This window comes from Armigeres subalbatus, chromosome 1 (genome assembly GCF_024139115.2).
Source record: "Armigeres subalbatus isolate Guangzhou_Male chromosome 1, GZ_Asu_2, whole genome shotgun sequence".
Lineage (NCBI taxonomy): Eukaryota > Metazoa > Arthropoda > Insecta > Diptera > Culicidae > Armigeres > Armigeres subalbatus.
The window spans coordinates 35,275,839-35,301,632 of NC_085139.1; the positions used below are offsets into that span (position 1 = coordinate 35,275,839).

General features: G+C 39.6%; 1 protein-coding gene across 28 annotated transcripts in view; it reads right to left on the reverse strand.

Annotated features, from left to right (window-relative positions):
- The window catches only part of LOC134224057 (calcium-activated potassium channel slowpoke), a 289,103-nt gene that overhangs the window by 36,797 nt on the left and 226,512 nt on the right, over positions 1–25,794 (reverse strand). For 5 of the 28 annotated variants that reach the window (XM_062703499.1, XM_062703375.1, XM_062703349.1 and 2 more), the window contains one exon: positions 22,336–22,410. The exons of 19 other annotated variants lie outside the window; for them this stretch is intronic. In XM_062703499.1, coding sequence (XP_062559483.1) covers positions 22,336–22,410 — 75 coding nt within the window. Of the gene's footprint in view, positions 1–5,097; positions 5,122–6,870; positions 6,922–22,335; positions 22,411–25,794 lie in introns of all 28 variants that reach the window. 4 more of the 28 variants (XM_062703302.1, XM_062703307.1, XM_062703332.1 and 1 more) reach the window with 1 other exon arrangement.

Below are 25,794 nucleotides of genomic sequence, written 5' to 3' on the forward strand. Positions count from 1 at the left end.
TCATCGAAAGGTCTGTGCGATGCTTCTAAATTCCGAATGCCGAAAAAGAAGTTGTACGAAGCTGGATTGACTGCTGTTTACCTTCTGCATCGAAATTCAATGGTAGCTCTTCAGATCAAATCGACACAAGCGGAGCTTTGGCTAGGAGGAAATAACTATATGGAGAAGCTGCGAATTTTCAATTGTCGTGCGGATACCAGTCCAACAGTGAAAGAATTGGACCCAAATAATTTTAAAATGATCATGGTAGGATGAACGTCGAACAGTTATTAAATAAATAAATAATCGGCTTGAGATCGTTATTAATTAAAAGCTTTTCTATGCCAGCAATGGCATGAGTAATGTATCTTGTATGACAAATACACTAAATACACTATGCCCAGGGAGTCGAAAATGTTTCTCATCCGAAAACATCCTAGCCGGATCGAGAATCGAACTCGCTATCTCCGCATTGGCAATCATACACGTTCTTTAAGTCGTTTGACCGAAAGTCTTCTTCTTCTCCATTGGCATTACATACAGGGACATTACCGCCTCGCAGTTCATTAAGCACCAGAACGAAAGCGAAAGAGTTTTGTCCATGCAGTGCCCTATAGGCTGTACCCCATCTAGCTGAATTCCATCTGGTCGAATTAGACGTTTTATCGAAACGACTGAACTGGGCATTTGGCCGAAAATGTTGTTTGACCATACAGGTCATCTGGCCGAAAATGCCGTTTTGTCGAACAAATCATTTGGCCGAAAGAGTCATTTGGACGAATAGCTCATTTGGCCGAAAATGCCGTTTGGCCGAAAATGTCATTTGGCCCAACGATACGGCCGAAAATATCCTTTGAAGGCCGAAATGTTGTCTGGCTGAACAGAAATGGTTGAATAATATTGAATGTGAAATGAGTGAAATTATTAATGATAATTGAGAAGTAAAAAGTAAGAAATGAAAAATGCGCACAGTGGGCGCAGCAAGCCAAAAACGTGCGTTTTTTTATTGCGTGCAAACGGTTGATTTGACATAGGTGGTGTCTTCGGAAGAAAATTTTACCAACAGTAATCTATCTTTTGGAAGATTAGGGTGACCCAAAAATTTCGCCTGTTAGGGTGATCCAAAAAAATTGTATAGACATCCAACTACCAACTACCAAATGCACTCTATTTTATTAGGAGGAATTCGGAGGAAATATTGATTTGACAAATATTAACTCAAAAATCATTTTTTAATATATTCATGGACCACCCTATCGTTTAATCATTTTAATGATTTCGCTCTATGATCTGTACATATTTGGATCCAAATTGGTAAACGTTTTGACAGGACAAAATTCTTTTTTTTAATGTGTTGGGAAATATATCTAAACATTTTTCATACATTTTCCCATAAATGAGTTTAACATCGTTCTTATACATGCTTTAGGCACTTCTTTTGCTTTTATGTACCTTTTTCGTACATTAAGAGTTAGGAAATTATGTTACAGCTTTGAAGCAGATCGAAATGGAATCTGCTCTCAAAAAGTATTTAAACGTGACTATTCCCAACGATAGTGTTTTACCATGTTTATATAAGCTTGAGTCATTTTTATGTAAATCAAACCAATAGCTCCTCCAAGTTGCTTCTATTATAACAGAATGCATTTGGCATATCAATCAGCTTTATTTCATTTTTCTCAAAGTCCTTATGCTTTGCTCACATTTCCATCTATATTGTAATCGTTTGAACGATATTAAGCTCATTGCGGTGATGAATGATAAAATGCATGAAAAACAGTTTAGATATACATATTTCCCCACTATTTTTTTCCAAAAACTTTCTAATAATGTTTGTGAAGACAAAACGTTTAACAATTCGGGTGCAAATATGTACATAGCATTAGTGTTTCAAGCGAAATAAAAGAATAGGGTGGTCCATGAATATATTTAAAAAATTCTTTTTATACTAATTTGAGTCACCTTAATGTGTGTCAAATCAATATCTCCTCCGAATTCCTCCTAATAAAATAGAGTGCATTTGGTAGTTGGTAGTTGGATGTCTATACTTTCATATGGTTGGTGTTTGATCTGCCACTATTTGCCTCAATTAAAGATATGGACATAGCAAAATTGCATTATATAATATGAAAAAGTTGAATAACTTCTCTAATATACCTCCGAAATATCCACATTTTTTAGGAAAACGTGTGATTTGATGTACTTGTTTACTTTGTAGAATAAGTCCATGTCGAAAAACAATCAGGAAACAAGTTTTCTTAAAAAAAACTGGTTTTTAATACGATTTTTTGAAATTTCATCATTACTTGCTACAGTTCAAAGATAGAGAGTTGGTATATTCTACGAAGTTGTTTGTATTTTTAAGCTTTATCACTTTTGTAGCAGCTCAATTTTTTTGAACGAAAATGAAAAAAAAAATTTTTTGTATCACCCTAACAGGCGAATTTTTAGGTCACCCTAATCTTCCAAAAGATAGCTTATTTTTTGGTAAAATTTTCTTCCGAAGACACCACCTATGTCAAATCAACCGTTTGCACACAAATAAAAAACGCACGTTTTTGGCTTGCTGCGCCCATTGTGGTGCGGAGTGAAATATAGGGAGTGTGGAGTTGTTTCTTGTTATTTCTCATTAATTATTTCTCATTTCTGAGCAAACGAGGAACGAGAAGCGGGACACATATTCACAGTAAACAGTTCTCACTTCTCACCTCATTTCGTATTTCTCACTTTTTGCAAGGAGAAATGAGATATGAAGAGCAAGAAGTGGGACGCCTTGCTTCCCATTTCTCGCTTCTCATTTCTTACTTCTTACTTCGTACTTCTCATTTCTGACATCTTACTTCTTAATTATCATTAATTACTTCAGACTTTTACCTTTCACTATTGTACGGCCAAACGACATTTTCGGCCATAAGGGAACATCCACAAATTACGTAACGCTTAGAGGAGGGAGGGGGAGTTGCCTAAAGTGTGACGGCCTATACAAAATACAGATGTTTAATACAAAAAGTGTGACATAGTGGGGGGGGGGGGGGGGGGGTTGAAAATGGCCTATTTTTGCGTTACGTAATTAATGGATCTTCCTTAAGAGCCGTGCGGCCAAATGTCATTTTCAACCAAATGACCATTTCGGCCAAATAACCTATTCAGCCAAATGACCTTTTCGGCCAAATGACTTTCAGCGATGGGCTTCGGTCTAATGGTTTGTTCGGCCAAATTATATATTCTGCCAAACAACTTTCGACCTAATGACCTCCGGCCAAATCGTTTTCGATCGGATGACTTTCGGTTAAATGACTCTTCCCCCCTCTGGCTAATATCACTGGCTCGTAGCAGTCGCAGGCCTCCATACTAAACCGCCACCGTTGCCGCAAACCACCAAACATCCATAGCCGCTACGTCTGCAGCTGGTGAGTTGGCTGCATCACGCGGAACAAGAACCAAATAATTTCCGAGTCTGGTTCCATAACGACGCTATGTCAGTGCCCTGTGCTAGAAGAAGAGAAGCTCAATAAAGCTTGACCACGTGTATCACATGTGAGATGGGTTCCTGTGATCCGAAAGATACCCTGCGTCCGTACGCTCTGAAACCCGGACCCCTAAAAGAAGTGGTTGTGTTCGATGTGATTGTAGTAGGCCACAATTTGGCGATTGACACCAAGTTGACGTAGGATTTATTCTTGATGTTTGAGATGTCTGATTGTGGAAAGCTTCGACACTTCTTCGGAATGAAGATCGAATACAACCATGAGAACGAACAAGAAACTTAACTGAAAATTGTGTTGCTGGATGGTGGAAAATTTGAAATTGTAGAAGAATGTGTGTACCGTTGTGCGGGGCTTCGTTTGACAAATCGGGGGCTACTTTGGACATTTTGAAACAAGAATAAGAGCCTGAATTACTATCAAATTGCCATTCGGGTGGCTTGTTGATAGCTAGATGGCAACTTTCTGTTTCAAATTTGGTATTTTTTTCGTTAATTTTTTTTTTATAAAATCAAAAATCCAAAGTAGCCCCCGGAGTCAAAAGAAGCCCCGCACAACGGGACCTTGGAATTCTAGTAACGTGCGATAATAATGTTAGCCGCGAGGGGAAAAGGCGTATTGCAGCTGTGAATACGAATTATTACTAACTTAGTAACCAGCTTAAGTCCCGTACTCTGCTAACAAAAACAAAACTTGCGCTGTATACTACGCTGATCATTCCGGTGGCTTCATACATCCATGAAACGTGGACGTTAAAGAAGGCTGATTAAAGAGCTTTCGGAAAGTTTGAGCGTAAGATGACAATACTTGGGGGGAAAAGTGATGATCAAGCAAGCTTGATCTTGACATTATAAAAAAAAAAGTGCGAACTTGGTCTTATTCATACACGTTCTTGTTTGATCAAATTTTAAATACGACATTCCTCATATCATCTTTCAGTCACCATTTCGATTTATACTCGTACTGAGTGTGCTGTGTTTTATCCAGTGGGAAAATGTTGAGCAATGAAACAGTAGTTCAAGCGCTATGATTTGGTGATGATATTGATGATAGCGATGACAGCGGAAACGATGAACGATGATGCCGAAGGAAACAGTAGCGACCACAGATCGGTGACACGGTCCAACCATATTTGTATGTTTCTGTGAGTGTGTGAAATTCTATGCTCGGCGTGGGAGAGCACGATCGTATTTACAAATGTCGCATTAGGCTGATGCCAGTGTGTTTATTTGTGTGCTCGGCAAAGTAGCGAGTATGTAGAACATTCCATGTGGCACAGCCGATTTTATTTTTTTAATGACATTCATTCAGTTTGATGTCGCTTGTTGGGATGGCAGCTGATTCAGATTGCTTCTATGCTGGACAAACAGGTAGTGGGAAATATGTTCGAAACGAAGAACAGTTGTAATGTTTGGCGTCGCTAGTCGTTCGCTTAACTATGCTAATTTTGTGTTCCGACTGCTTGCTGTCAGACCCAAGTAACATTTTGGTTTTATGAAACATTTATAGATTACAATTCGTTCTATAAGGTTGTGACAGAACGGTAATAAAACCTTCAATGTTATTTGGGAGAGTGCGTGGAAATATTGACAGTGAAAGAGTTCTATAGAAAAGGCAGGTTGATAGGACTTACGTGGTGAGTGTATAAATTCGTCGGCTAGATTATGATTTGTAATAAATTTTACATTCGTGATTTTGTGTGTATTGTTCAGTTAGTGCCCCAAGATACGATTATTGGTTCGTCGGTATTGACGTTAGAGTTTTGGGTGAATTCGTTTGAATGAAAAAACAGAGAAAATTATTAGAAAATACACTGGAGAAAAGGGATAGAACTCAAACAGAAAGAAACACATTGATGTGAAAAATCATGGAAATTGCGTGGAAATTCAAAACAATGTAAAGATAAACTTGGTGTAACTAAAAAAGTATCTTCTGTAAGTCTAGCTTCCGGAAGAAGTTTATCTATGACAGGTAAATTAAATATTTGAAAATAACAATGAGAGAGTTAAAAATCGAAAAACTGTTGATCAGCGAATAAAACATTAGATGAAAATTAAGAAATAACTTTATAATTGTAGTATGTATAAAACATCGATTGTTCACTTCATCACAAACATTCAAGAAGACAACACCTAAACAACAAGTTGACCCTGTATGCTATTGCCTGAATCTATCTGACTAATATACTGGCCTCTATTGCCACTACAAAGCATTTACATTTTAAGGACACTCCTCACGGAATCCAAGTTTCAAAGTGCTCGCGTTTTCGGGGGCACACCATTCGATACGGAGGCGGCGCACAACTGTCATTTTTGTTGATTTAGCTTTGCTGCGTCGCAGCATGCGTGAAATAATAAAAATGACAGTTGTGCGTTGCTTCCGTATCGAGTAGTGTGCCCCTGAAAACGCGAGCACTTTGAAACTTGGATTCCGTAAGGAGTGACCTTAAACAATGTAAATATGAAGAAATTCTTGTTAATTTATTCATATTTTTAACTTGATTCATGTTATCGTATTATGTTTGCAAGGACAAAATATTATTCATCGTTTTCCCCATACTAAATACGAGAGTTAAGGTAGAATAATGGAATTGAAATAATTCAGGAAGGCGAAAATATGCTTTGGAAGGACTTAGATGAACATATTACATAATATTCATATTTGCCTTAATCTGGTGAATGGCAAAATGCAAAGATCGAATAAAGAAACCTAACGCCCAAAACAATACCAAAGTTGTTATTGAAAATGTTACGATTGGGAGTATATCGACCGTGATTAATGAATAATTCTTCATCAATTTGAAGGTTTTCACACATATTTCTCAGTAATAACAATTCACCCTTAAGAAAATTTTCCATAACCAATAAATAGTGCAAAACCCACATTGATTACTGCTGTTTGATAAATTTTGTTCTAAAAACAATCTAAATTATCTTTATATCACATTTACTCACTGGGATGTTGGTCCTTTTACTACTACTGTACTAATCTACCACTAAAATGAACATCAATTTGATATGAGGATCTTTCGTCGTAGCATGAGCTAACTCGGACTGATTTCAACACTAATTATACACAGCGATTCACACAAACTAGACTCCGAATGCACTGTTCGGCACATTGATGGGGAATTTCCGGGTTGGGATGGAACCACAACTCAAGGAAGAGTATACACTCCTAAGACGTCCTATTCTAACACAATCGATCATATCCAATTTTTAATAGACCAATGGGAGAAAATGAAAACAACAACGAATAAAACTGAAAACAGATGAAAACACGACACAATGTACGACGGATTTTTATCGTATTTTTTGAGAAATGGTCGGGGGAAACAGTTTTTTGTTACAACAGTGGTACTGATAGAAGTTTTAATAAATACTCAACCATAGCGGTATATACGTACTTGCACGGCCAACCATCTGAATCGCACGGACCCCCTTTCGAAACGTCGCCACTGTGTTTGGTTTTTTGGGTAGTTTGGTGGTAGTAGATTGGGTTTTGTTTGTGTGGTCATTGGGCGATAGTTTCGGGGTTTTGTTTTTGGTTGGCAGTTTTTTGGCAATTGATTTTTCATAATTGATTCAGTAGCAGTAGTAGAAGTAGTAGTTGTGATGAATGCGGTATTATGAAGGGTTTCAAAGCATAGAAAGGAAAAAAGTAAGAAAAGAACATTGAATATGTGAATGATTAATGTTCATGATAACCGCGCATAGTTGGTGGAGATTGCATTCAAACTGAGACTGCCGAATTTCCAAAAGAATTATGCAGTTGCTAATATCGACTAATATGAAGCTTTCAATGGCACTCATGAGAATACAATGCGACTTTAGTTCATCTGGCAGTTCCAGTTTAAACTTATGGCATATGTTAACAACTCGCAACAGAGATGGCGAAGGAATGGGATCATATAAAGTTCTGAACATACACACAACTTCGTCGAGTGAAAGGGCAGAAATATGTCTTGGGGTTCGGTCCTGAAAAGTTCGAAACATATGGCACTAGCATGTTAGTGTTACAGAGGTGTATTGTTTGATTGTTTAGTGTAACTGGTTGTTTGATGGTTAACTTCACCGAATCATACGGTGGAACCTAGCTGATTTAGAGATAAACCCGCGTGTAAGTGTGGATAACAGTTAGCCTGACTTGGTGACAGGAATCGGCGATTAATACATCGAACGGAAGCGTCATGATGATTATTATGTTATTATGTAGAACAATGACGTATGAAGCAATTAGCGATAGATTTATTTAAAACTTTTTTTTTACTTTTCATATAAATATAGTTTAACTCAAAACAAGTGATTTATTTTCTATAGAATCAGTTACTGTGTCGAATAATATCGATTAAACAAGTTTTATCAATGGAAGTAACTGATTTTGAGAGGTTTTCTAATTTTGGGTAACTGAGTCTATGAATAATTAGTGTGAATGGTGTTATTATAAATATTTATATTTATTTTTAAATTTTATTGCCACTTATTCCATTTAATTTTTTATCAGAATGTCAACAAACAAATTTCAATAAGATTCACTTTGCCAGAATTGCTTTATATAGATGCATACATCGAATGTAAATAATTTCTCTCATAAAATTTGGCTGAACTCTACGTAATGATAATAATATAGAACACTTCATGAAAACAAGAACTTCTCAATTTTGCGTCAAGCAGCCATTTGAGACTTCAAAAGTTCTCAAGGCAGATCAGAAAAAAATCCAACTGAAATTTTTATACTCTTAACAGTTTATTTGAATTTCAAAACTATCTGTTTCAAAACGAATCAAAACGTACCTCTAATTTTTGTGTTCAGAAATTAAAGATAACAAAAATTTCAACGCAATGTATTAACTTGTATCTCCAGCCTCCAATTTATTTATTTTGTCTGAAAGTACCCAATCCAAAATTTCACAAAGAGAGCTCCGAAGTGGTTATACGAAGCGAGAGAGAAACATTAGCGAATTCTTAATTAAGAATTTTTAATTTTTAAATTAAGAACTGGACTAGAAAAGATTGCGATTCAAATTTGTATGTCTCTTTTATTTTTTTTTTATTTTTTTAAATAGTACTAAAGGTATTACACGCAGTGTGTTTCTAAATTCCCGATAAAAAAATAAATGTAAGGCATGTTTTTAACTTAAAAAATTTCAGAATACGAATAAAACTGTTATTTTTTATTAATTCTCTTTTTAAAAACTGATGTTACATTTCAGCATCGAAACAAGGCTTTATCAGAAATCTTGGTAAATATATATTTGATTGAAACTCAACTGTGCGAAACTCTGTGAAAGTTCGTAAATTCTAACCAAAAAGTTCGTAATTGAATAGAAATATTCAAACGGCCATCTTCACTGCTTGGGTGTACTAGGAAGCAAGAACTAGGTTTTAGAACCCTATTTGCGTGGGCAGCTGAACAAATCCTCTATGGATGGGTTTTTAGTAGCCGACAAACCATAGAGTCTTCGATCATTACTGAAAGCCGTACGATATTATACCAATAAATAATAATTTTGAAGTGCTGTTGGCTTTGTGCGAAAAAGTCTTCGGTCTACCGTGGTTGCAGGAGACCTAACCGATGCCTCCAGCAGGCAAGAGACATTTTTCTTGACTAGAATTAGCTAAAAAATGGATTCATATCAATATGGGACAGTTGAGCTAAGTTAAGCAGTTAAGCGGCAGTCTAGGTAAGAGTTAAAAATCGTTCAACTCAAATAAAAAACGAAAAACTCCCGGATCCGATCTCGGAGTAGTACGACCAAGTCGGCGCTTAAAGGTAGATAAATATTTATCAGTCGCCGTCACCGCCATTATCCCTGCTACCGGCTCTATCTGATGAAATCCTCTTCAAGAATTCGGATTTTAATCCTCGAGGGCTGTAGAGCCGTACCAGAATCGATATCAACCCGAAAATGAGGGTTGCAGATAGATCCTGGAGAAAGACGCAGCGCTGAAACAAGTGACCCGGAATAACGTTCCTAGCAGCACAATTCATGTTGTTTTGGTTGCTGTAACTCATAGATGACCAAATTTGGTATCATAAACTGATGTAAAGCATGAGTGTTGCTCGTAGTGGAACGTTATTCGGAATGAGGCTTCCAAGCCTCTTGAAAGGAGGCTTCCGAGCCTCTTGAAAGGAGGCTTCCGAGCCTCTTGAAAGGAGGCTTCCGAGCCTCTTGAAAGGAGGCTTCCGAGCCTCTTGAAAGGAGGCTTCCGAGCCTCTTGAAAGGAGGCTTCTGAGCTGCTTGAAAGGAGGCTTCCGAGGCCTCTTGAAAGGAGGCTTCTGAGCCTCTTGAAAGGAGGCTTCTGAGCCTCTTGAAAGGAGGCTTCTGAGCCTCTTGAAAGGAGGCTTGAGCCTCTTGAAAGGAGGCTTCTGAGCCTCTTGAAAGGAGGCTTCTGAGCCTCTTGAAAGGAGGCCTGAGCCTCTTGAAAGGAGGCTTCTGAGCCTCTTGAAAGGAGGCTTCTGAGCCTCTTGAAAGGAGGCTTCTGAGCCTCTTGAAAGGAGGCTTCTGAGCCTCTTGAAAGGAGGCTCTGAGCCTCTTGAAAGGAGGCTTCTGAGCCTCTTGAAAGGAGGCCTGAGCCTCTTGAAAGGAGGCTCTGAGCTCTTGAAAGGAGGCTTCTGAGCCTCTTGAAAGGAGGCTTCTGAGCCTCTTGAAAGGAGGCTTCTGAGGCCTCTTGAAAGGAGGCTCTGAGCCTCTTGAAAGGAGGCTTCTGAGCCTCTTGAAAGGAGGCCTGAGCCTCTTGAAAGGAGGCTTCTGAGCCTCTTGAAAGGAGGCTTCCGAGGCCTCTTGAAAGGAGGCTTCTGAGCCTCTTGAAAGGAGGCTTCTGAGCCTCTTGAAAGGAGGCCTGAGCCTCTTGAAAGGAGGCTTCTGAGCCTCTGAAAGGAGGCCTGAGCCTCTTGAAAGGAGGCTCTGAGCCTCTTGAAAGGAGGCCTGAGCCTCTTGAAAGGAGGCTCTGAGCCTCTTGAAAGGAGGCTTCTGAGCCTCTTGAAAGGAGGCTTCCTGAGCCTCTTGAAAGGAGGCTCTGAGCCTCTTGAAAGGAGGCTTGAGCCTCTTGAAAGGAGGCCTGAGCCTCTTGAAAGGAGGCCTGAGCCTCTTGAAAGGAGGCTCTGAGCCTCTTGAAAGGAGGCTTGAGCCTCTTGAAAGGAGGCTGAGGCCTCTTGAAAGGAGGCTGAGCCTCTTGAAAGAAGGCTTTGAGCCTCTTGAAAGGAGGCTTGAGGCCTCTTGAAAGGAGGCTGAGGCCTCTTGAAAGGAGGCTTGAGCCTCTTGAAAGGAGGCTGAGGCCTCTTGAAAGGAGGCTGAGGCCTCTTGAAAGGAGGCTGAGCCTCTTGAAAGGAGGCTTGAGCCTCTTGAAAGGAGGCTTGAGCCTCTTGAAAGGAGGCTTGAGGCCTCTTGAAAGGAGGCTTTGAGGCCTCTTGAAAGGAGGCTTTGAGCCTCTTGAAAGGAGGCTTGAGGCCTCTTGAAAGGAGGCTTTCAGGCTCTTGAAGGAGGCTTTCGAGGCCTCTTGAAAGGAGGCTTTCGAGCCTCTTGAAAGGAGGCTTTCGGAGCCTTCTTGAAAGGAGGCTTGAGCCTCGTGAAAGGAGGCTCTGAGCCTCTTGAAAGGAGGCCTGAGCTCTTGAAAGGAGGCTTCTGAGCCTCTTGAAAGGAGGCTTCTGAGCCTCTTGAAAGGAGGCTTCCTGAGCCTCTTGAAAGGAGGCTTCTGAGGCCTCTTGAAAGGAGGCTCTGAGGCCTCTTGAAAGGAGGCTTCTGAGCCTCTTGAAAGGAGGCTTGAGCCTCTTGAAAGGAGGCTTGAGCCTCTTGAAAGCAGGCCTGAACCTCTTGAAAGGAGGCTTCTGAGCCTCTTGAAAGGAGGCTTCCAGACCTCTTGAAAGGAGGCTTCTGAGCCTCTTGAAAGGAGGCTTCTGAGCCTCTTGAAAGGAGGCTTCTGAGCCTCTCTTGAAAGGAGGCTCTGAGCCTCTTGAAAGGAGGCTTCCTGAGCCTCTTGAAAGGAGGCTTCCTGAGCCTCTTGAAAGGAGGCTTCTGAGCCTCTTGAAAGGAGGCTTCTGAGCCTCTTGAAAGGAGGCTTCTGAGCTCTTGAAAGGAGGCTTTGAGCTCTTGAAAGGAGGCTTCTGAGCCTCTTGAAAGGAGGCTCTGAGCCTCTCTTGAAAGGAGGCTTCTGAGCCTCTTGAAAGGAGGCTTCTGAGCCTCTTGAAAGGAGGCTTCTGAGCCTCTTGAAAGGAGGCTTCTGAGCCTCTTGAAAGGAGGCCTGAGCCTCTTGAAAGGAGGCTTCTGAGCCTCTTGAAAGGAGGCCTGAGCCTCTTGAAAGGAGGCTTCCGAGCCTCTTGAAAGGAGGCTTCCGAGCCTCTTGAAAGGAGGCTTCCGAGCCTCTTGAAAGGAGGCTTCCGAGCCTCTTGAAAGGTATCAGATTGAACTGTACATCTTTAATCAACAAGGCCACATTTTGGAGAAAGCTCTAGAGGCCATTCAACAACTCAAGAAAAGTAAAGCCGCTGGTAAAATAGTATCGGAGCTGAACTCATCAAGATGTGCCCGGGCCATTTGTCTGCAAAGACTGGGATACAGAACAGCTACCTCATGAGTAGCAGTCGTCATATGCTCCATCAACAAAGATGGAGCTATGGTGGATGAGTTGAAGTGTTAGAACCTCCAAGCGATCACCATTCTAAATTCCACCTAGAAGTCATCTGCCACTTGTAGTGAATTAGTTCATGGGAAAGGCTTCTTAACGATCGCTCGACAACGGACCAAATCTTTAGTGTAGGAAAAAAAACCCAAAAAAATCCATTAACATCAGGTCTGAAAGCACCATCTGTTCATCAATTTCAAGTCGCATATAACCATATAGTATCATAGACCTTGTAGAGCTACGGAAAGTCATGGACGAGAACAGCTTTCCCGGAAAGTCTACAAGACTGGAAAGAGCAACAATGGATGGTGTGTAAAACCGGTATCGTGCCTGTTGTCCAATATAACGCTAGATGGTGTTAAAGGAGCGAGGAGAAGCATGGAGCTTGTTAATCATACATATAGAGAAGTAGCAAGCGACAGTGGACGAACTCTGCATTGGAGGTAGGGGGAAAGATGGCTTTGGCAGGTTTTGTTCTATTATTGGCAGGGGAGTTTTTGTCGACCAAATTTTTTGAAATTTGGCCACAATATTCTTTGATATGCAAAGAAGGTTTAGGCCAAATTTGAGCCTAGTCAGTCATAAAAAACCCCCCCGCCAATAATAGAACAAAATCTGCCAAAGCCGTCTTTCCCCCTAAAACCAGCCGACCACCGACACAAAACGATCTGAATAGTGCTGCTCGGGCTAACATCGTTTATCTCCATATTTTTCCTTCTCCTGCTCAAATGAATACAGAGTAAGGGTGTCTTTCATTCTTTACATTCTACGCGAAGTGATTCTAACCCAGAATTCAGCAGTATCGGCCTTCTCATCATTCCGCAGCTCTCTAACGGCAGCAAGTTGTCAAAATTATCACGTTTCATATCCTTCGGGAGAAAATTTTATCATTTGGTTATTATTGCCTACGAAGAATCATTCAACCATTTCCTCAAAAGGAGAATATTTTGGAGTTTTATGAGATGCAAGGATGTTCCAGAGAAAAACGTGGACATCAACGCCGGCCTTCTCGGCGTGAAGAGACCTTCCCTTGTTGTACAATAAGGTGCTGTTCGATCCTATCCGGATCGTACCCGAGGTAAATATGACAAGTCACAGTACTGTTTACCAACCCAATCAATATCCTGTCCTTGTTACTATAGTAACATTCTAGGGTTATTGTCATGCCGAGTTGAAAATTTGTTGTTTTTCAGTAAAAAACGAAGTCGGGCTAAAAAAGGGCGATGATAATTGGGTCAGTTGTCTGGAGTATGTTTCATATGAATATATGCAGGTTGAAGGGTCCGGATCTTCTAATGCCGATACTGTTGAGATTCGGACAAGACAAAGTTGTGACTCATTCGGGTATTTACGAAATATTTTGGCTTCCTCTGGAGGAGGTTCCAATTCCAACGGAAGACAACTCGATCACAATGGACTTGCAAAAGTATTGCAAACTTAAACCACGATCCAGACGAATCTTCGACGGTAAGATCTTTCGAGACGTGATGCAGACTTCGTAGTTCAAGGGAAAATACTGATGCTGGAAATAAGCCGAACTGGCAGAAAATGGGATGATCCAATTGTGGAGCAGCTCCATGAGCTATGGGGCCTACTTTACCGTCAAGTCAATAAACAACAACGTTTTCTATGGACAAATTCAACAACAGTTCCTTCATGGCATTCATTTTCTGCCGCTTATCATTGGAGATGTATGTTTGTCGATATGTTCCTTCTAGAGAAAAATTAGGCGCATAACGCTATAAAATGGAGCTCTGGGCCATCATTTGATTCTGAGTGCCGCTGGAATTAAGGTCCTCTATTTTTACAAGATTCCGAGAATAAGTGGTCGGGGTTCTGTTAATTCGCACCAAGCGTTAATGGAAAATTCCTCAATTTTACGCACGAAAGTGCACAAATAGTTGTAAATATTGCTTTGTGTTCTTTTTACGAGCAAAATTTCACAAAATAGCCAAAGCGCCGCTTGGTGCAGTTTGGCGGAACCAAGTAGCCTGCAGAAAAGTTAAGTTCTCCAGAAGTTCTTCGGGTGTGGAGATCAAAGTGTGCCGCGCTCAAGAGTGGACGCGATTGTTCTTCGTACAGTACAGTTTGCGTCATTTTTGTAGTTTTGTTTTGTTTTGGCTGGTCGAAAATTATACTTAAATACTCGATACTTGCAAATTGGAATCTGTTTTTGTTTCAATCGAAGAAATGAAGTGTTTGTGTAGAGAATTATATGGCTGAAGGGCCTAACTTGTCCAGCTACGGACTGATCGTGGGACTGTGGGCTATGACTACGAATCTATGACAAAAGGTCGAAAGACAAAAGGTCGAAAGGACAAAAGGTCGAAAGACAAAAGGTCGAAAAGACAAAAGGTCGAAAGGACAAAAGGTCGAAAAGACAAAACGTCGAAAGGGACAAAAGGTCGAAAGGACAAAAGGTCGAAAGGCACAAAAGGTCGAAAAGGACAAAAGGTCGAAAAGGACAAAAGGTCGAAAAGGACAAAAAGTCGAAAGGGACAAAAGGTCGATCAAGTACAAGTTGATAACAAGTTGGGTGTATTCCGAAAAAAATTATGAAATGCATTTGACTTCAAGTAGAAATAACACGCTCATCACATCATTCAAAGTTGAAGAATGAGCAATTTTCAAAGAAGGAGTAATTACTATGAAACAATATTATGAATATCTAGATGGTTCTGTTAGAGATAAAAAGATTGTTGATTTAGGAAATGAATAAAACTTGTATTGCGCGAGACAGAGTTGTCCTATACAGTTGCCATAAAAAGTTGCTCTTTTATTTTAAACTATGTTTAGCAATTAAATGAAATTCATTCAATGAGTGCAAATAATAGATGAAAATCTAGGTTTTCTGAATGTCGCTTCGATCTGTCAAAATAGTGCACTCCGCCGTCATGCAGGCGCACGCATTGAAAATACATCGGCGTGTAATATACGCCGGTGTATTTGATGTGCGGCGTGCACTATTATGACAGATCGAAGTGACATTTAGAAAACTCAACATCCATCTATTAGTTGTACTCACTGAATGAATTTTATTTATTTGTTAAAAAATGTGAAAAATAAAAGAGCTGAGTTTTTGTTCACTGTGTAGGGCAACTCTGGTGCTAGATTGACTCTCTCCATTTCAGTTCCTTGTCCATTCCGACCTTTTGATCTTATTGATCTTTAGTTTCTTTCGACCTTTTGTCCCGTTCGACGTTCTGTCCGTTTAGACCTTTTGTCCCGTTCGACGTTTTGTCCTTTCGACCTTTTGTCCCTTTCGACCTTTTGTCCTTTTCGACCATTTGTCCCTTCAACCTTTTGTCTTTCGACGTTTTGTCTTTCGACCTTTTGTCCTTTCGACCTTTTGTCCTTTCGACCTTTTGTCTTTCGACCTTTTGTCCCTAACCCATGACTACATAACATATTATGAAACACTAGCGAACCTAGCGGTGGAAGTCAAGCTTTACTGAACAACGAGCATGAGACAGAGCAGCAATGCATGCTTTTCTGTATCTTTCTGTTAGTCGATTGTTGATACGCAAAGCACCCACTTTGAAACTTTCAGATTGTTCTAAGATGCCTATCTGTTTTGTGACTATGACAACTATTCGGACCATGGAAATTCACAGTTATTAATATTTTCTCAAAATTGTCATCATTAGACATTTTAGTCTATTAATATTTTCATCCTCATATGATTTATTCTATCAAAATGATTTGAATACTCCAATAAAAATTTTTTTTTTCTCGGTGAGTAGATGTCATAACATAAGTTCTTTCCTTTCCCCACTAACGGAGAAGGTGGATGTGGCCGGCCATGGTAGCTTTCATGTTTCATCGTTCTGGACCTCCGATTGGATTCCTATTAAATCCCAAATGACAATCTATAAGCAATTGGGGTGAGAATTTTAGGGAATTTTCTTGACAGCTATCAGTATGCGATCTTTTTCCAGTACATTTTGTAGTTGCTACTCCATGGTTCACCAGAACAATCGTAATTGCACAGGGAACCAATGGATGGAATATGGGAGTTGCTTTTCAACCTCAATTTTCACAGTTCGAGAGCTCTAATCTTTTCAATGGTCATATACGGCGCTAGCCATGTTTTGGCGGTCAGCGGCTACGAAACGGAATAGTGATTCTTTGGTGTATCTATTTTCGTTTTTCATCCCAGATTTTCAGGAACCGTTGAGTGTATCAGGTATCAGAACGTCGGCTCCAGGGGCACGTTCACCTCAATTCGGGAGATTTGTGCCATCGCCTTCTCAGCCTTTCTCATCACGCACCTGACGGAAAAGGAAGTGAACAAAAAGGAAAGGAATATGGATGGGAGAAAAATGGGAAGTTGAGGAAAGGTACCCTTGAAGAGGGCATACAACGTATACAACACGTACAAAAGCTCATAGCTCCTTACCACAACGGGTTATGAACAACAGAATGCTTTGAAGGTTCAGGTTTCTGTAGTCAATTTCACTTAGTAAGTGTTTACCAAATATTTGGAAACGCAGTTGCGCATAAACTGGGCAGTTACATATCAGATGATAAGAAGTTCCATAATCGGATTCACAACCATCACAGACAAAGGATTCAACACGTTGAATATTTGCCATGTGATAGTTGAGTCGGCAGTGACCTGTCAAGGCCTTGACTAAGACACTGCAATTCTGTTTAGACAGATTAGCTAAATAGTTAGCTACTACCGGAGATGGCTCTCGGATATACAATTTTGTTTGTCGACATGAATCCAAACTACTCCAATACCGTTTGTGCTGAGTGGAAGCCCAAGAGCTAATCAAACGCTTCACCCAACACTTAGATATTGGAATAGCTGGCTTAGGACCAAAAAAGTCTTGTGATGCTCCAGTGCGAGCTAACTCATCAGCCAATTCGTTTCCAGCTATGGAAGAATGGCCAGGTACCCATATAAGGTGCAATGTATTAACTGAATTCAGTTCCTCTATTTGAGTTCGACATGCGATTACTAACTTCGACCTTGAGTTGGCCGAAGCGAGGACTTTGATGGCTGCTTGACTATCTGAACAGAAGTATATTACTTTGCCCATTATGTGTTTCTGAAGTGCAGATTGCACTCCACACATAATGGCAAATATTTCCGCTTGAAAGACAGTGCAGTGTCTACCCAGTGAGTGTGACTGTTCCAATCTTAGCTCACGCGAGTAGACACTTGCACCCGCTCTACCTTCGAAGAGGGAGCCGTCAGTATTACAAACAATGCTGTCCGACATACTTCTCTCCAAATAGCCAGATGTCCACTCATCCCGCGAGGGGAATTGTGTTGAAAATGTCCTATAAGGAAAACTACTAGCGAGTGTGAGATCACTTGGAGCAAGGACTGTTCTGTCCCAATCAACCATGAGTTGTAACAACGAAGTGTGTGTAGAACTGCGTTTTCCAGGATTCTTTTCCAAGAAACCGAGAACCCATAATCGGTAAGTACAAGAAAGTGCTTCTTGTTTGAGATGTATGTGTAGTGGGACAACGTCGAGAAGAACCTCGAATAGCGTATCTCATATAGCGTATCTGCAAATCTCAATAGCGTATCTGCAACGAGGTTCCACAAAAGTGGAGATAATACTCCCCCTTGGGGGCAGCCACAAACACTTAATTTCCTAATCGCTGCTTGACGTAATGTCGAGTAGAGATGTCGGTTTTTAAGCATCTGGTGAATCCATTTGGTAATTATATTAGGTAGCCCATGACATCGTGCGGCTTCCAATATTGCATCGAAAGACACGTTGTCAAAAGCACCCTCAATATCTAAGAACGCACCCAAGCATGATTGCTTTTGGGCAAATGCTTTTTCGATGTCGTAGACAACCTTGTGTAGAAGAGTCACGGTGGACTTTCCAGATTGGTAAGCATGTTGATTAACATGAAGAGGCATGTTTGCCAAACAGTCATCACGAATGTGATGATCGATAATACGTTCTAAGCATTTCAGAAGAAATGAGGTCAGACTGATGGGTCTAAAACTCTTTGCTTCTTCATACGAAGCACGTCCTCCTTTTAGGATAAACTTTACAGTGACATCCCGCCAGGATATGGGAATATACCCAGTAGCAAAACTGCATACTAAAAGTTTTTTCAAAACATGTTTGATATGCTCAGAACCCTTCTGAAGAAGAACGGGATAGATCCCATCTTCCCCTGGAGATTTGTAAGGAGCAAAACTATTAAGAGCCCATTGAATCGATTCAGTAGTTATGATTCTACGAGCCTGAGCCCAAGACCCATAACTACATGAAAAGACATCAGGAACATCCGAAGATGCAATATCTACACATCCAGGGAAGTGTGTATCAAATAAGTGCTCTAACGCTTCTTCGTCAGAAGAAGTGTAGTCGCCATTTGGCTTGCGAATTTCGCCAACTTGGAAATCCTTGGATCTCGCAAGAATTTTATTCAATCGAGTGGCTTCACTCAAATTGGAAACATTTGCACAAAGGTTTTTCCAGCCGAATCGTTCAGCAGATCGTAGAGCCTTCTTGTAAGCTTTGCGAGCCAACTTGAAAGAAGCCGTCCCTGCTGAATGGCGTCTGTTCCAACTCCTTCTACACTGCTTCCTGAGCTTAGCCAAATCGGAATTCCACCACGGGGTTCCTCTTGAGGTTTTCACAGAACGCAAGGCAAGCTTCTTCAAAAGCTTCCACGATATGCAACGTTGTAGTATCAACGGCATCATCCAAGTCGGTAGGAGTTTCAATGGATGGTAGATATCCATGAAATTTTGTCGAGAGCAACTCTGTATAGAGATCCCAGTTGGTTGAACGGGGATTTCTAAAACGCAAGGTCTGCGAAGAAACATTCAACTGATCAAAATAGATGTAGCGATGGTCAGATATGGATTCCTCATCTGACACATGCCAATTCGTCAACTCGTGACTGATTCGATTGGAGCAGAGAGTTATGTCTAATACTTCTGCTCTATTAGATACCATAAAGGTTGGGCGATTGCCTATGTTAAGTAAACCAAGTTCGGTACTACTTAAGTATTCCATCAAGCTGGAGCCTCTCAGATTGATATCCGAGCTACCCCAGATGATGTGATGAGCATTAGCATCACTACCGACAATTAGCGGAAGGCCTTTTGACGTGCAATAACTGACCACTTGTTTGAAAGCATCCGTAGGGGATGGTTCATCATGTGGTAAATAAACCGAACAATAGACGTATTTCCTGACGGGGATCCGCCAGTTGCATCAATTGTGACAGCACATACATCTCTGGTTGTTAGTTCAGAGATAAGTGTAGCAACGATAGCGTTGTTAACAAGTACACATGCACGCGGCATTGATCGAGAGTTTGCCATTTCATTACTGAAAGCAGCAAAAACCGGGTTCACTAGGTTACCTAGGTAAAAGCTACCCTTGCGAAAATAGGGTTCGTGCACCAAAGCCACTTGGGATTTGCCATTTTGCATAAGTCTACAAAGATTAATCGTTGCTGTTCTTTTGTGCTGAAGATTGATTTGAGCTATCCTAACTGTAGCCATTGTGAATTACGATAATACACTCCACAACTTCAACATTTATGTGAACAGCAACGATGAAACCAAGTCGGTATCGTATCAAGAACGTCAAAGACGAAACACAGAGTACACTGTGAAAAACGCATATAGCGAATCCATATAGGTGACAATTAGATGAAAAACTAAATAAAAACATACTCATAATCCCACCCTTATTTAACCTCAAGTTGAGATTGAATAAGAGTAGCCGATTATTCCGGAGAAGCAAAAAGTCAACTACGCCATAGCTCCGGTTAGCGCAATAAGGGCTCAATACTGTGAAGGGTGCCCTGGTGCTTCACAGGCTCCGTTAGCGGTTAGGTTCTTTTTAGACCCCCCTTACCATTCATTCATAGGCACGGTAAGCATAAAGCCGCATCACACCAAGAATTAGGGGCAGGCTTGTAAAATGTCATCTGCATGTCATTTGACTAATTTGTTCATAACTTTCTTTAGAAGCCAAATTTATTCCATAATTTTGAATGTACTCATAACGCTTGAGTAGGGCTTTATTTTTGTCCAAGGGTACATTGCTCTAAGTATAACATCTTAGGCTGGAGAGTGAAAACTCTCCAAAATGTCACGTGTCATTTGACATAATGTCATTTGAATGACATTTTGCCTCCCACGCCCCAGTTTACATAATTACAGCAAAGTCATATTAGACAAAGTTGTAGGTCCATTTAAGCGCTATAAGTTCGTCATACAACAGGAATTGATAACTACCTTCTGAGAAAAGTTCTGCGCAAATTATACAAACGAATGCAAATGACATTTTACAACACTGATTAGGGGTCACCTGTATGGTGGACTTTTACCACTGGAACAGGCAATCCGTAGCGTTATTCTTAGCCAGACAACCGGCTGCCGACACCACACAGCTATCTAGGCTGTTCGTGGGGAGAAGTTGACATTGACTTTACGTCAACTCTCAATGTGGCCGAACAGCCAATTTTTTCAGTTGCAGAGGACTCGAGGGTGCTCGTCAACTAAAAAGAGAGAAGGATATTCTATACGGTGCATACTCATCGAAGAGGAGCTGTAGCACATCAATCTGCAAGTACCAAGTTGACATTTCGACTCAAACTTCGAAACGGAATAGTGATTCTTTGGTGTATCTATTTTCGTTTTTCAAGTAAACGCATCCCAGATTTTCAGGAACCGTTGAGTGTAACGCATACGGTCAAACTAGATCAAGCAGGAGAACTCTACCGATTCTGGAAGTTGGGCAAACAGTAGAGAACGTCGAAAGCAGAAAAATGGCGTCAAACGACGGGGTCAAGATCAACATAGGTGCACGGATTAAAACGGCAATGCATGTTTTTATTCAGAAATCTTTCAACATAGTGGACTTCGTGAATTAGAACTCTTCAACCATCGCTTTGTATCTAAAGGACCTCGAAATTCGTGAAAAAGTGGCATGGCTACCAAAAACGATGTGATTTTTTAAATATTTATGAAATGCCCTCAACCCAAACTTAGCTTTGACTGGTATGTTTTATTCAGCCATTTTGTTTATTTAAAAATGATACCTATTTCCAAGGAAATTCGCCCATTTTATACCTACTATTTACATAATTAAACATCAACGTGAATTGTCCATGCAATTACTAATATGGGGTGCAAAACCCTTTATATTAAGAAAAGGAGTTAAGCCTATGAACCTTTAAGCTTCATGCGTGGTCATTTTGAAACAAAACAAAAGTAAATTGAAAGATATTGCTTTCGTCAAAGGTGACATTGAATGGAATCGGTTATTGACTTCATGAGTCTTAGAGCAGACGTCGATAGAAAATACTCGAACGTCAACAAAGTAGCAACTTTTTACATAATATTTGTAACTGAAGCAATATCACCCGGCACGACGGTACGTGTAACAAAATCAAAACGGATGAGTAAAGATCAGTACTCTGTTTGTGTGAACATCAAATATTTATATAGCCAGAGAAAGATAGTCATCAAAAATCGACATCTGCCATATATTTATGATACCTAACAGATTATGACAAATATTTGATGTTCAGTTCAGTTGAGAGAAAATTATAATCAATCATATAGTAGTTATGAAATTCAGTAGCAGTAGTGCCGAAATGTGAACTTATCTCTAGTGTTAGTTGATAAACGTACAGTACAGTAGCAACTAATTGAAGCAAGTTTGGCAAATTTGGGTTTAGTAATGTGGATTTTGCGATCGAAAGGTTAGTTGACAGGGTGTGAAGAGGCTCTAGGAAGAATAGTTTTGCAATTTCATGATGGCAGTGTGCGTTTTCATTATTCGAGGACGCTATTTAACCGGGAAGTGTTGGAATATCTGGCAATAAAATTACAATATATTGAGCAAACAGATAAGTGGCATTTATCATTTAAATTCAACACAATCTAGCCTTCAACCATTGGGATAACGAAACAAATGCTTTTGTTCAACGATGATATAGGGAAATAGACAATAGTTGCGAATCAGTAACTGAACTTAAACATATTTTCAAAATTCATTTTAACATGTGCGGAAATAATCGAAACGAAACTAAATTTAAACGAAAGAAAGAGAAACGTAAATCAAAAATAGGGTAGATTATTCGTAAAGACAAAACTGGCGAAAGATAACGATTAGCGCTTATTTCTTTTTAAGTAGAAGATTATTTCAGAAGAAAACTAAAAACAGATTGCATTGTTTTAAAAAAGTTTGATTTGAATTTGTTCGATTGATGCAAATTCGAGAAGGAAATAAAGATCGTACCGTCGATGTAAGTGTGACAGGCGGAGTTAAGGCCCTGTTTTACCATTCCTGTCTGCATCATAATCATGCCAACATCTGAAAGGTCGCAAAAATGGTTGAGAAAAAAGAGAATAGAAATGAAAAAAGTAAAGTAAAATAACGCTTCAACGGAAAATGTTCAAAACCATGGATTTTCTTTTTGAGGGTTCTTGTTTTTCAACGCAAAAATAAAACATAAAGCGGAAAACTAACTGTTAAGGGTGAATGTTGTTGTATACATATGTAATGGGGGTTGAGCTGTTCTTTGCATTATTACTGGATTTTTGTTTGTTTGTTGCAGTGTGATGTGGAAGAGAGTACACTAGCCTTCGACGGTTGATGATGATAGAACGATGGCAATCCGACGTTTACTTTTTCATACTTTGCACCTTGGGAAAGTTTGGCTGTGCCTAGCGAATTGCTAAAATAGAATTATCTATGTTGATTAGGTTCACTAAATTACCCCATTAACCGCTCGGAGCTTCGTTCCCTAGGAACGTTTTTGGTTCAACTTTCTTAATGTTCGGCCGAACCGTTTGCAGCATTTTTGCAATTATCAAGAAAACATTGACGCTAATGCTTCAGACTGAAGACCATCAAGCGTTTTACCGTATCTACTTTGGATCAATTTTGTTCATGTCTGATTACAGAAATCACGTACCGCTTAGATAGAGCAATTTTACTTTCTAATGAGCATGAGACGTTGATGCGATTCTTGCCGTTCGAGAACCTATCTGGTGAATGAGCACTAGGATATCTGTACAAGTATGAAGTAAGAGAGATAGAAAACTGTCGTGCTGGTGACATGCAAAATATCCAGAGATGTTAGAAAAGTAGGTGACCGTAAATGAAAGTAATTTAAGTTGGATCTAAAGGGTAATGAAAATTAAACAAGTTGTGTGGACGCTACACATCGCGCACACATTTGACAATAGCGCGCAAAGGGCAAAATATAAAAATAACTTATCTAGAATCATATCAAGTATAAAAGATTATCAATCCACACGATTCAAATAAAACCAAATAAATTAAATCAAATCAACATCGATTATCCTAATGATAAAAAACTGAATACTTGTGTAAGCGGAATCTGTATTATGACTATGTTTTGTGTAGGTAAATTCTTAAGTAAAAAAACGGAAAAAATGTAATAAAAATGTGAATATTCACATTCAAACCGAGCATCTGTTCCATAAAGTTTAATTTTAATCCAGTATTTCATGATTGAAAATTTGCATTCAGGAAAGATCTATTTGTTTTTTTATGAACTGCATCATAATAAGTGTGCACTAGGGATGCGAACACGTGCGTTTCTGCAATATAAGAATTCGGCTGAACTATCCTGCGAAACTCAACTTAATTTCTTCAACGGATTCAACTGATTTTCGCGGGATATTCGCTTGAATATCCTCGGAAAATTTGACATATTTTTCTTAAGAAATTTATCTGAATTTCTTCGATAAAGTCGATTGAATCCCCTCTGAAAACCTGACAATTTTTTTTGACATTCGACATAATGCACTCAGGAAAGTCGACTGAATTTCATCGGGAAATTCGACTCAATGTTCATGACAAATTGTATACAACATATATCCCTAATTCATCTGAGTTTTTTTTTAAATATCGACCGTTTTTCCATGGGAAATAAATTAGGAATTATTCGTTTTCTTGAGAAGTTTTTCTGATTTTTTGACAGAATTTTACATTTTAATCCGATTGATTTTACGTTTTAATTCGGTTACATACATTGTACCCTTGTCAATGAGTTAGCTAAGCCCCGTTTCCTGTTACATTTGGTTTTAGCTAAGAACGTTTTAACACAATTTTATGTGCAATTGCCCCCTCCAGTGCTCGGCTGGGCTGCGGAATTTAAAAAAATGAGCTTTGGGATCCAGTTAGAAACTTAAAAGAAATAGGGGCTCTTTCAGGGATTGAATGCTAAAGAGAATGAACAAGTCTCTCACTTATCATCTCTGTATACATATACGATGTGTAGCATACCACGAGAGACTTTTTTCGCAAGCTGTCATGATAGAGAACTGATTCGGGAGGCTATACCCCATGATAAATTTCTTTTATAAAGCTCCAAATGCGAAAAGCACTGGCTCTGATGATGAATTTCAACTTGTTCTACACAGCTGTGCAGTAACTAACACGAAATGAGCGAAAACAAAGCGAGAATCACCATTTTTCTGTGGGGGCTGCCTATCCGATTCTGTTTTTTCGCACTTGTATACAAGTTTGATAAATTTGTTATCATGGCTTGTTATGATTCGGAACAGTTTTTGCCTCTCTTTTATCGTAGTTCGTTATCTATTGAGAACGATTTCTGCAAACCCTTTGCTCTTTAGAAATGTCAAAGTCAAAGAATCGATTGAACTATGGTCCAGGATACGGATTTAAGAGGAAAAATGCATTTTAGGCCTAATCTACATTTTAAGGAACAAAAAAATGTTCTGCATACATCTGCATTCTAAGGCCAATTATGGAGCTTAAGGTGGCTCAAGCTCAACACTTGATGCCCTGAGGCTATGGACAAAATTGCTTCCAAATAGGTCAAGGTTTGAGCGGTGCTAAGCTCATTGGAAAAAACATTGAAAAACAGTAATTTGGAGCTAGAAGGCACCATTTACAATGAAGAACCATGATACTCTTTGAGTTCCTGTAGAATTAAATACAGAATGCTATGCTGAAAACTGCGAAAGATTTGCGTTTATCAGACAAAACTATTAGCATTTTACTCCAGTGCATCAGGTCATCGAACAGAATGGAATAAGCGGGCGGCCCATGAAAAAAAATTGAAATAAGTTTTTCCCATACTAGGGGAACCGTTCCGATCTCCATCTTAGTGAATATATATTCATCTTAAACGAAACCAATTTCGTCGCTTGTTTTTATCAACATGTGTGTTCACTGCTGAAAAAATACAAAAATAAGAAATAAATCAAATACCTTTTCATTGCTTTGTTTTTGATGGGATGAACATTGGAGCCATGGCATTAGTCATATTGGTAGATTCTGAGATATAAACATAACATATCGGACCTACTTTGCTATTTGCGCGTACATTATTTTTCAAAGCAACGTAAGAATAAAGCAAATACCTGCTAAAACAAGTATTTTTAGAAGAAAACCGTGGTATGTGCTCGATAAAAGAAGGTTTGGAGATAAACAGAATCTATTAAATAATGTCTCCAGTTTTTTTTAATAAAACGGAACCCCCCTAATCTAAGTAGGAAAATTGTTCTAAGTCATCTAATTTAAGAGCTACGGAAAAAGTTTTGTTCAGCAAAGTTAACTGAACCAAGCTGCGCAACAACTTTATAGAACATTCTATGTGAATACCCATGGCCCCATGAAGAGAGCATTAGAATTCAGAACAACTTTGTATAACAACATTTACTATAGTTTAGGCGTCATATACATCTTTCATCGTATACC